Below are 12,821 nucleotides of genomic sequence, written 5' to 3'. Positions count from 1 at the left end.
TTGGGTACCAATAAGCACTCAATATTTGTTGTTATGACTTGAAATTATTAGTCCAATTGTATTAATAGATCAGAAATCAAGATGAAAAGATCCACTGTTACAAAAGATGTCTGCACATGTGCAATCAAATGCATGGAAATACAAATGTTCTTGCATTATTTGCAGAAGCAATTAATGCAGGATGAGTGATGTCATTAACATTTTCACTTGCTATTTTCACTGTAAATATTGAAAACGTTAGATTTTCTTACTGGAGGTATGATTTAAGTAATCATTTTTTTATGTGTAAATTAATTCAAATGCATGACGATGAAGAGCAGAAATCTAAAAATACAAGAGGTCAAATCTAATATGATGCAATGTCTTTTGACCAAATACTGAACCATCCAGCATGTTAGTGACTCCCAATTTCACACAGCAGTGCTGAAGTTAATAAGAGCAAATGTAGAACTGGCATTTCTGAAATTGTGAAAATGCATGGTATTCTATTTTCCAGATTTAATTACTTAAGCAGGTTCCAAAGTTTCTTCTGCTTTGATTTAAGGTTAGAGAAGTTGGTACATTTTCCTTTATAGTTTGCTGAATTTGAGAATTTGGATTGATCGTTCAATTAGCTTGATTACATACTGAACTGCATAGAAATCTTATAAATTGCATATCACATTAAAAAGAAAGGAAATATTTCTGCAAGATTATTGGTGATTCAGTTAATATTTAAATATCTGAGAATGCTTTTTATTGTCTCATTATTTCTGTTAGGCCTTTTTAAAAGCCTACATGAAATGAATTTTCCACCATTTAAATTTTATCAATGAATTTTTAAAAAATCTACCTGTTAGATCTTTATTTATTTGATTAATTTTCTCCTTTTGTGATCGGGAATGAATTTTAACTTTCTGTGAAGCACCTTGGGAAATAATGCAACATTAAAGAATCTGAATGTCCATGTTGTGCTCTAATGTTAAGTGTCTTGTAAGATCATTCCTTTTAAGTGGTCAGATTGTTGAATAGGGTATTCTTGATATTGATTTGAGTTTTGTATGATTCTTTATTAATTGTGAATAGAAGGTCATCTGATTTTATCCAGGCAGGAGTATAGTCAGGGAAAAGTTACACTTATATAGTTTATGACTATCACATTTGGAAAATGAAACTATTCATATAAAAGCACAAACAACATTGGATCAAACCAATAATGCATTATTGTTTCTGTGCAGTCAGATATCTATTTATTTTCTGATGCAGAAAGTCTTCAAATCTGCAATTTGATGATGAGATTTATGTTTAATGGGAAGATTAGTTACTATTCCAGAAGTTGGAATTATATCCTTTGCATGCATTTTAAGCTATTTGCATGAGGAGAAATTACAATTCTCATTCAGCTGAGCTGAAAGAATACATAGGAACAATGTGCAGTATAAAGAGTTAAAACAAAAAAATACTCTAAATTATAAACAAGTGACATACAAGGTAGGGTGAGGAAAACTAGACAGAGGTACTACTCAAGTCTCATTGGCATGAATCTGTCCATATTCCCTTTGAAATGATTTGTTTTTGATTAGCCACGCTTATTTTGCATGTCACTTGTTTTTTGTTTTCTTTTGGTGACTCTCCTGCATATAATTCAGTCTTCATTTTGTTAATATGGCTTTGCATTCTTAAATTTTATACAGCTGGTTGCGTTAACTGCTTTGATAGCTGGGACAGCATGATTAGCATAGTAAATGCAATGCTATTACACTGCCAGTGATCGGGACGGGGATCAATTCCCACACTGTAAAGAGTTTGTATGTCTCTCCGTGTCTGCATGAGTTTTCCTCTGGGAGCTTTCGTTTTCTTCCACCCTTCAAAATGTACTGGGGTAAAGGTCAATCGGGTTTAATTCAGCGGCATGGGCTCGTGGGCCAAAACAGGTTGTTACCACGCAGTTGTTTATGTATGATTGTAGGTCAAAAACATTTACTTGGAATCAAGTTGAACTATTCATAAACTTATTTACTTATGTCTTCAGTTTGGAGAAGTGCTTTGTTCCTTGCTCTGAACTTTTAAATTCTGGAATGGACCTGTAGCATCTTCCTTTGTCAACCCAATAGCTACACATGCTGGAGACCAATGTCTTGGTCTCCTATGCAGTACCTACATTTTTAAAATGAGGCTAGTTCATTAAAAAAAATATAAGCAGATATTACTGGTCAGGTAGTATTTGTGGAAAGAGAAAAATAGATCTATTTAGAACTAATTTGGAAAGGTTAGAAATGAAATATGTTGAGAAAGTGGACAAATGGAGATCAGGAGACACTGAATGAGAAATGAAGATGGTGTTGATGGAAAGAAGGTAATGAAGGCATATTAATCACAACATCGAAGAGGAGATGTAATTAATAATAAATAAATGAGAACTGAGAGGAAAGTAAACACTCCTGGAATTATGAACTGTTGTTTAGAAGCATTGAACTGATATTTTAAGCAATTTGTTTGTTGAAAATCCAAGATATCTCTTCTGCGCCAACATGTCAAGCCTTTCCCTATATTAGTCCACACTGACTTTCCATCTATCAATACACTAGATTCCCCTCAATATGAAGCCTTGGCTTCTGCATCCACTTAGATCATGGATTAACAAATCTTTTTAAAAACTTGAAAGTAGAATGCTGGCCAGATGCAGCATCTGTGGGGTTAAAATTTCAGGTTGATGATATTTCATCAAAAATAGAAATGTGAGAAAACAATAGTATTTAAACTGGAGAGAATGTTATATGTAGAAAACCAAGATTAAATGAAGGTGCTATATATGAGAGGGTGACTAATAATTGATCATTATAATTGATCTCTGGTGCAGAGAAAATAGGGGGAGAATGGAATACTGGAATTGCGAGATGCAGAATATTTACATCTAACAATTGTTGCATTCGGGTTTTGGAGGACGAATAATTTAAAATCATCATTCATAGTGTTTCATATTGGCTCTTCTACAACATGACGTGGTATTTCTTGATCAAGTTTTCAGGTTTGATTGTTCATCGTTCACTAAAGTTGGGATTCAATTAATATTAAAATATCCTAAGTCGTTAATTGTCGTCTACAAAGAAGAATTTGCATGGTCGGAGACACGAAGAATGATTTCAATGGTAATAAAGACACAATTGCAGCAAAACAGAAATTGCCGGAGGGAACTCAACAGAAGTTTTCACAATAAACATTCCGGCCGGAATTCCGCCGAGATCCACCGGCAGTTTGTGTTCTGCTCAGTTTTGGTGAAGTTAGCTTGTCATTCATGTGGGGGAAACGGACTTATTTATTACTCGTGACTAAATTCAACTGCTTTCGCCCCTTTCCAGTCCGAATTACCAGTTTGTGATGACGTCCTCTCCCGATATTGTGTTGCCGGCGCAGCGCAACATCAGTCCACCGCCTCGACCAATCAGCGCGCGCCGATCCACATGAGCCGAGGTTTGTTTCATCCTTTAGCGACCCAGGACGCCTTCCCTTCGCAGTGATTGGTGGTGGCAGTTAGATCGCTCTGTCACTCGGCGCATCCTATTGGTCGGCTCCTCATGGAAAAAAGTGGGATGCTGGCTGAATCAGGGATGCTGTGTTTTGCCGCCCCTCCAAATTACACCAATATTCGGAACGGCGTGAAAGATGGAAGGGAATAGCAGTATAATTACTTCTGCCATCCTGCTAATAGATTACGTTGATTCTTTGCTCCCACAAAATCCCCTACAAGAACCTTTTAAAAATGCTTGGAACTATATGCTGGATAATTTTACCAAATTTCAAATTGCGACTTGGGGATCTCTGCTAATTCACGAAGGCGTTTATTTCTTATTTTGTTTACCAAGTTTTGTATTTCAGTTTATTCCAGCCATGCAGAAGTACAAAATACAGAAGGTAAGGATCGTTTGTCGTTGGACTTGTTTATATTGGGGATTGAGATATTATTCTATAGCATTCAAAGAAAATGATTGTGCGGTTCGCATTGATCCCTTTGCAGAATATAAGTGAGCCAACAACCAAAAGTCATTCATGAATTTCAAGTATTTATTTACCACGTTACATTGAGCTCATTGGTGTTTTATCGAAACAAATTGTAACTTTTACGACGACCATTAAACGTGTTTGCAGAATGAAGTAAAAATGGTAACTTGAAGAAAAAATCACTAAATCTTAGTAACTTCGTAAAAAAACCAATTTCAGTATCACAAACACGGTAACGTTGATGATCATTGTCAAGCAAGAGTAGTAAAGAATTTGAAACTTTATGTTCAAAAGAACATTTAAACATTTTAAAGCCACCTGTCGGTGTGTTTGTGGGTGACATTAACCTTGCCATGCAGTGTAACTTGATTACTTTTTACATTCTTTTGGGCTCGTGTCGGCGCTGTTTTTACTCCAATATGGTAAGTAATAATGGTCAGGGCCGGCGCCAAACTATTTCCCTCCCCCCTCCCCCCCTACAAAACTGCCAACTTAGATTTTCAAAACCGTTTTATAGAAAAAATTAAATGCACAAAACTGGCTGGTGCCTTATCGATTATGGAAAAGGCTTGAGGAGACTTTGATTAGGTGTTTTTTCACACGTCTGTATGTTTTAGTTCAGCAAGATTCTCGTCTAAGTACTGGAGAATTTGGCAATTTGCAGTACCATCAAAGAGTAAGTGTTGTGAGAGAGTTCTCTTGATGTCTCCTTCAATCACAGGGGATTACAGGAGGGTTAAATTGCAGCTTGAATTCATCTTGTTTGTGAGCAGCACACATAGCTGGACAATTTTCCATGGAAGAGCTTGTTAGAAAAATAGTACGACTGATGACACTATAATGAGAGATTGTAGGATTCATCACCTTTGAAGTGCAAGCAGCTATTTTTTTGTTGGGTGAACGATGGCAGGGAGTTCAAGAGTCCTGGCTCCTCCATTTTTGAAGGAATACATGGTGACCATAGTGGTTGGTGCACAAATTTTGACTTTTTGTGCCCCCATTGCCAACCTCTACCACTGAAAATAAGAAACACATTGGGAGCCAGGTCCTATTGGTTATTTAGTTGTGCACCCCATTTCACTACTCTTTGTGACAATGTTTTGGATTGATTTTTGGCTAAGTTATGCTGAAATCCTGCATTTGTGCTTCATAAAATCATCATTTTATTTTTTTAGCTCTGTGGCAGCTTGGTAAGCATTGGTTTTACACTTACTCATTTTTAAACCCACTTTTTACGACACATTCTTTTCCTACACCCACCCTGGATTGCTCTCCAGCTAAATAGAATTGATGAGTGAGAGTTGTGCTGGATTATGAGGCCAGACATTATGATGTTATACCTCTTTTGGTGGTTTAATATCACTTGAACTTGCTATATTCCTAACAAAACTTTTGCAATTTTGAGTTGTTATAACTTTTGAGTTTTTCCCAATTCTTCAGATGGTGTCAGAGAAATTAATGAAGTTTGTCATTGGTAGTTAAGGTTGCTTAACTTGGGCACAAAAATTGTGCACTGGTTGATCCAACCATAAGGAGGCATCTAAAGTAGACTTCCCCCTTATGTTGGTTCTCAAGCCATTTGGCTGTCTACCACTCATTTACATTCAGTGGTAGGGTTACCAAGACACTCTTGGTCATGTAAATTGCAGTCATCAATAGTGAGGACATTTTGTGGTCTTACCACTGACAATGGCTTCTAATTAGTGATCAAGAGGGAGGAATGATAATTAAACATCTGAAGTAACATGGAGTCCACAGTTAACATTTGAGACTTTTGTACTTTTTCCTCACACTTGTATTTAACTCTGCCTGTATCTCTGCTTGGTCACTCCAACTAGAGGGGCAGAATATATCTAGGAATGTTAATGGTGGAGCCTAGGGTATTAACGGAAAGATATGACCAGTGCATTTGTAAATTGAGAAGTTGCTGTAATTGATTAAAGTTGGACAATGGGATATCCAAATAAGAACAAGACATTGGAACACCTGCATCTTCCCCTCCAAGATCCTCATACTGTCCTGGTAGGATATTATCAGTATATTACATCATTGGGTCTGAAACCTAGAACTTCCTCCCTTAACAGTATCATGGAAAAAATCAGGAAGACTGCTCATTGCAAACTTCTCAAGGGAATTGAGGGATGTGTAATAAATGCGCTTTTTCTAAGAATTCCTTACTGGATTCTACCACATCCAGAAAAGTCCATACAAGCAGTAAATGAGGTACTATGATTTGTTTTAAATTGGGTGGAATTGGGAGGTAAGGAAATTGTTTGAATCTCGGTTAGCACGGAGAGGAGCTACAGATATGAATTACAAAAGTATCACCACTAAATGTATGGAAATGTATATCAGCAAAGATTGAACAAAGTGACAGGATGATATACAAATTTTTTTTGAGTTTTAAAAAGTAGACGCAGAATGAATGTTTTGATTTGTAGGGAAGATTGTTCATAACCAGATAATCAATAAGAAATCCAGTAGATTTCAGATTTATTGTCAAAAGAGTACATTCATGAGTACATTCATGACATCACATACAACCTTGAGATTCTTTTTTTACTGCGGGTGTGGCAGAATTATCACTTATTGGTCGTGCAAAAAAAATTCCACAAGTGTATACATGAAAACAAATAAAGAACTGTAAACAGATAACAAATGTAAATAAACTGTGCAATACAGAGAGAATACAAATCAATAAAGTGCACAAGTAAGAGCCCTTAAACGATCCCTGATAAAGTTTGTGGTTGAGGAGTCTGATCTGATGGTCGAGGGGGTAGCAGCTGTTCCTGAAACTGGTGGTATGGGTCTTGTGTCATCTATACCTCTTTCCTGATGGGAGCAGCGAGAACAGAGCATGGGTGGTGTGGATCCTTGATTGCTGTTGTTTTCTGACGGCACCAATCTCTAGAAGTTCTCGATAGTGGGGAGGGTTTTTTTTCTGTGAGGGCTTTATGCTCAGGGGTATTGGTGTTCCCATACAAGACCATGATGCAGCTGGTCGGCACACTTTCCACCACGTATCTGTAGAAATTTGCCAAAGTTTGCCAGAGGTGTCATTATCAAACCTCTACAAACACCTGAGAAAGTTGAGATGCTGATGTGTTTTCTTCATGATGTCATTAGTGTGTTGGGTTCAGGAAAGATCCTGGAGATGATGACTCCCAAGAACTTGCTCGTCCTCTCCACCTCTGATCCTCCAATGATCACTGGATTGTACATCTCTGATTTTCCCCTTCCTGAAGTCAACAATTGGCTCCTTGGCTTTGCTGACACTAAGTGCAAGGTTGTTGTTGGTGCACCATTCAGCCAAGTTTCCCTCTCTCCTCCATGATGACTCATTGCCCCTTTTTATACAACGCACTATCGTGGTATCATCAGTGAAATTGTAGATGGTGTTGTACTGAGCCACACAGTCATAGATACAAAGCAAGTAGAGCAGGGGTGCTCTGGTAAAAGTGGAAATCCAGAAAAGACCCTCCATGATAGTGACTCCCAAGAACATAATTTTGCTCACCCTCTCCACCTTTGATCCCCCAATGATCACTGGATTGTACATCAATCAATCAGCTCCTGAGTTTTGGTGACATTGATTCCAAGGTTGTTGTAAGGAATTCAGAACAAATTTCTTTGCCCAACATAATGTGAATGTAAGATTCACTACCACAGAAGGTGGGTGAAATGAATAGAATGGAAACATTTAAGTGGATATTGCACAATCATGTGAGGTAGGGAGGTGTGTGGAGCAATTCACTGTTGTACTGATTGAATTAGTAGAGGATAGACAGAATGAGATTGGAATGGAGCATAAATGCTTTCAAAGGCAGGAAGTCAACTCCCTTAACGATATATTAAGCAAAACCTTTTTTTTCTTAGTTCTACAGAATTCAGTGGAACAAACAGAATTGTTGGGAGCTAGAATTCCACAGGTTTTGGAGTGCTGATTACACAAGTCATGTTTGGACTCAGTTTGTAAATAATACCAAACCACAGACAAAGGAGAGCCCTTGTGATAAGTGTTTATGTAATAAAGACAATCACCTCTAATCACAGGTGGGAAAATGGGGATGGGGTGGGGGAAGTCAAATACATTCCACTTGTTCAAACTAATTGTATCAGGAATCGAGTTTGGGAAACTAGTGGTGTGATTCCTCAGTGAAAAAGAAAGCTACAATGAGGTCTGAATTTGTTTTGTGTATTTGGTTTTGTAAAGTGCAACATTGTAAATTCTGTTAATCTTTTGGAATGTAGGACAAGCCAGAAAGTCTTGAGAAACAATGGAAGTGTTTCAAAATTTTATTGTTTAACCACTTCTGCATCCAACTACCAATGATCTGTGGTACCCACTACTTCACTGAATTCTTCAACATTCCATATCATTGGGAGAAGATGCCACGATGGTAAGATGGCTGAATTTCACTCTAGTGGACATAAAACCTTATGTCATAGAGTTTTAATGTTCCAAATGTCAGAACTCCATACAGGATCCAATGCAAATTCCAATTCCTACTTCGCCCACTGGTAGCACGTCAAGCTACATTTATCCTGAATATAAACTAGAGACAATTCAGATGCTGAAAAAGTGGGAAAGCTGGAGGATCTTGACTGATCAAGCAGCTTCCACGGAGACGAGAGATGATCAATCTTTTGGCTGAAACACTTCATCAGGAATAGCAAGAAATGAGCAGATGCCCGAACAAAAGGGTTGGGAAGGGGAGGAGTACAGATTGGCTGGTGATGTGATTACAAGTTGGTGGGGAAAAAGAAATAGAAAATAAAACGGGAAGCTCAGACCTGGAGGGCTGAGAAAGATGCACTCTGATTGGAGAAAGGAAGGCAAAGGGGTGGGGAGCTGGAGGATTACATCGTTCCTTCTCTTCCCTTTCCTGCCCTCTCTGAACTTGTTAACTACGCCTTCCTTCCTACAGCTCCCCACCCCTTCCCTTCCTTCTATCAGAGTGCACTTTCCTCTCCCTTCTGTCTTCAAGCTTTTTTTCCATTTCTTCCTGCCCTACCCTCTCCTACCCACAAAACCTGGATTCACCAATCACCTGCCAACCTGTACTGCCCCCACCCCCACAGCCTTTTATTTGGACGTCTGCACATTTCTTTTTATTCTTGACAAAGGGTTCAGTCTGAACCATTAACTGTCTTTTACCTTCCATGGATACTGCTTGACCCACTGAGTTCCTCCAGTTATACTGAATATGGATAAATTATTTAAATATTTTCTAATTCAGGTGGATCACTATAGTTGAGTCTGGATTTTTAAGTTTATCTTGTGAATGTTTTTTTATAACCAGCACCAGAATGAATCCATGCCCCAAATTATTAATTCCAAAATTAAATCCTTCGCATCCCCATGATGAACTGCATCAGCTCTTGAGCTTAGTTTGTACTTTCACCTTTTTAAGTTTTCAGTTTTTTTTTAAATAGTTAAATACTCATGAAATCCCTGAAATTGTAATATCCCTTCTCATCTTCAAACTCTTAAACTGTTCCCTAATTTTTAAATCCTGCTTCTTACCTGATCTGATGCAGTTAAAGGAAGTGCACAAGTACAAATCACTCTCAATATTATTTGTTACTTTAAAAAAAAAAGTAAACTTGATTGAGAAGTGGAAACATTAGAATTTTTTTCTTAATTTCATGGGATTTCCAGGAAATAGTATTTCCGTTGTCACCTTTTATGGTACTGCTGGGATTTCTTGACACTTCATATAAGAAAGTCAGTCATATAATGTGATGAATTTCCAGGCCATTGATTTTTAAATAATTGCAAAGTCATCAGAGATTATGTGCTGATGACCTTCTGTTGTGTGTTATTGGCATACATGTCTCCCAACAACAGCACTGTCAGCATTTTTTATTAAATATGGAATACTTTACACACAACAACAAAAGGTAATGATTCTATTAATTGTGTAATATTCAAAATCCTTTTGTTGCAGGCAGGTAATTGCAATGCAGTGTTTGGGTTGTGCTATTATTGAAGATGCTTGGCACTACTTTCTACATAGATTGTTGCATCATAAGAGAATCTACAAATATATTCACAAAGTTCATCATGAATTTACGGTGAGGCAATCTTTTTCATAGATCTTGAGAGGTGGGGGATCATTTTAAGTTTAGGCACAGAGTGAATGATTAATACGTGATCAACTTACCATCCAGTTTTCCTTTCCATTCCACCCACCACAACTTACCAAAGCTAAGGTATTTTCCTAATTTTCTGCCTTGCTGTCTGAAATGTCTGCATGTTAAGGATAGTGTATAGATTTTAGGCCTCAATATTAGGGTCACACTTCAAATTATTGTAGTACAGGTACACGATCATTTATCTGGACATCTAAAATCCGGAAAGCTCCAAAATCTGGCAAGTGGGGACCAGCGTTGGGGGAGGGTGGCCGAGGGACCGGCGGTCGGGGGAGGGTGGCCGAGGGACCGGCGGTCGGGGGAGGCGGCCGAGGGACCGGCGGTCGGGGGAGGCGGCCGAGGGACCGGCGGTCGGGGGAGGCGGCCGAGGGACCGGCGGTCGGGGGAGGCGGCCGAGGGACCGGCGGTCGGGGGAGGCGGCCGAGGGACCGGCGGTCGGGGGAGGCGGCCGAGGGACCGGCGGTCGGGGGAGGCGGCCGAGGGACCGGCGGTCGGGGGAGGCGGCCGAGGGACCGGCGGTCGGGGGAGGCGGCCGAGGGACCGGCGGTCGGGGGAGGCGGCCGAGGGACCGGCGGTCGGGGGAGGCGGCCGAGGGACTGGAAGGGGGTGGGGGGTAGATAGGCAGCACAATTCTAGTGGGCTTTCAGAAATCCAGAAATATCCGAAATTCGGAACACATGGTCCCCAAGGGTTCCAGATAAAGGATTGTGTACCTGTACAAAATTTAGAATTTACTATTTAATGTACATTCCTTGGTGTTAGAGTTCAGAACTTTTGGAATACAAAATATTTAAAATTGGCACATGACCAAAATATAGAATTGGTTCATTAATCAAATAATTGTCATCTCTACCAACTTTTTGAATTTAGTTTCATGGTAATTGTTTTAACAATAAGGTAAAATTTCTCATTGCATTTTCACTGGCCTTCTGTGTTTACTGAGTTTACTTTCAATAAATGTTTCCTGGTGCCAAGTCACTTTCTAAAAATATACTTTCTAATTTCTCTATTGTTCAGGCTCCATTTGGGCTGCAAGCTGAATATGCCCATCCAGCAGAGACCGTCATCCTTGGCGTGGGCTTTTTTATTGGCATCATGATCTTTTGCAATCATGTCATCCTCCTATGGGCTTGGGTGACCTTTCGCCTCTTAGAAACAATAGACGTACACAGGTAAAGACACTATCTAAAGAGAACCATAAAACATACTTTTGCGGCTTTTTGAAATTGAACAAAAGAGAAAATACAGGAAAAAATGTCAGTTTGCTACTATGTCCTTACTGCTAAAAATTAATCCTGTACATATTATTCTGTACATAATCCCAAATCATGATCATTTTTGGTATTGGTGACTGATGATCTTCTTTAACAAGGTGAATCTCATCAATAAACAATAGAAAAAGGTATAAAAGTGCCTGAGACAGAATTGAACTTGTGGTTTCAGATGACTTTGTATTTTATTGCTGTTTAAGTCTCATTTTGGAAACCTGGTGTTTGCATTGCTAAATTCAATAAATTTATCTTAGCAACAGGCGCACAAATGTCAGAAATTAGCAAGAATAAGAGACCTAATTCACAAGTTACTGATTTTCTGAAATCCTAAATTTAAAAAAAAAATTAGTAAAACAAAGCAAATTCTGCTTCACTTTTGGAACGTGGGACAAAGAATTGTATCTCATGATCAGTGGCTAAATGTTTCTAATACCCATATCATTTTACCCAATTAATTTTGGTTTTGATTTCTATCTCACATAAAGCAGCATAACTAACATTGAAATAATAAACTTTAATAAGTTATTAATTTGTATATGACCCCTCAAAATCCCAATTAATAGTTATATACCACAGAAAAATAAAGCAATGATGTTTTTTACATCACAGTAAAACCCTCTGATCCATTGGGAAGTAAATTTTTGGTAAGACAGCCGATAAATTGTGAAATAAAAATTGCTCTGCATTTTCTGTTCATTAGAAAGGAGACAGCACTTCCTGCTGACAGTGGAATTTCAAGCTAGAATATTTAATCCTTACACAGCAACTCAGTAAGATGAACTTTCTAAATTTAATAAACATTAATTTTTTTTCAGAATAGTAAAAAAGATAGATCAGAAATATGGATTATAAATTGAGATGCAAAACAATTTAAAACCTGAGTTTTGATATCATTTGAGAATTCGATTTTACACATCAATGATCTTTTCAGGGCCAGGGAAGTTTTTCAGCAGTAATTACAATGGCAGTTTGTTAAAAGTTGCAACTTATTCAACAAAGCATAACAGTTTGTGCTTTTTTATTCATGAGTATTCATTTAAAAATAGCCATTTTGCTACTGTTACAATAATAGTTGCATTGGCATTAAGAGCATACCCTGTCTAAAAGATATTATTAACAGTGACTTCTGAATTTCACACAAATGTACATATTCCAGCAGATACTTTTTAGATTCCTCCATTACAGTGGTGACAACTTATAATCTTACTGTAAATTAATAACCATTGTCAAGACAAATTCATACTAAGCCCCTTAGTAATGATAATATTGGTAAACTAAAATTTGAATTGTATAATGTTAAAAGATGAAATTAAAATATAATTCTTTTAAACTTAGAAGTGTTTATTTTTCAAGAAACATTTTGGATTGTTATTAGTTAGTCCTATCCTAAGTAATTCTTCTTTTAAATCCCTTGTT

General features: G+C 37.9%; 1 protein-coding gene across 6 annotated transcripts in view; it reads left to right on the top strand.

The window, feature by feature from the left end:
• Positions 1-3,020: 3,020 nt before the first annotated feature.
• Positions 3,021-12,821, top strand: part of LOC138743324 (methylsterol monooxygenase 1-like) — a 29,142-nt gene continuing 19,341 nt past the window's right edge. For 3 of the 6 annotated variants that reach the window (XM_069898492.1, XM_069898491.1, XM_069898493.1), the window contains exons 1-4: positions 3,021-3,891; positions 8,230-8,378; positions 9,930-10,056; positions 11,152-11,306. In XM_069898492.1, the coding sequence (XP_069754593.1) occupies positions 3,643-3,891; positions 8,230-8,378; positions 9,930-10,056; positions 11,152-11,306 (680 nt within the window). In that variant the 5' untranslated portion in view covers positions 3,021-3,642. The remainder of the gene's footprint in view (positions 3,892-8,229; positions 8,379-9,929; positions 10,057-11,151; positions 11,307-12,821) is intronic. The other 3 variants (XM_069898494.1, XM_069898497.1, XM_069898495.1) reach the window with 3 other exon arrangements.

The sequence above is a fragment of the Narcine bancroftii genome, chromosome 9, assembly GCF_036971445.1.
Source record: "Narcine bancroftii isolate sNarBan1 chromosome 9, sNarBan1.hap1, whole genome shotgun sequence".
NCBI classification, from domain to species: Eukaryota; Metazoa; Chordata; class Chondrichthyes; order Torpediniformes; family Narcinidae; genus Narcine; species Narcine bancroftii.
Note: the sequence above shows the minus strand (reverse complement) of the source record. Positions and strands in the feature narration are given on the sequence as shown.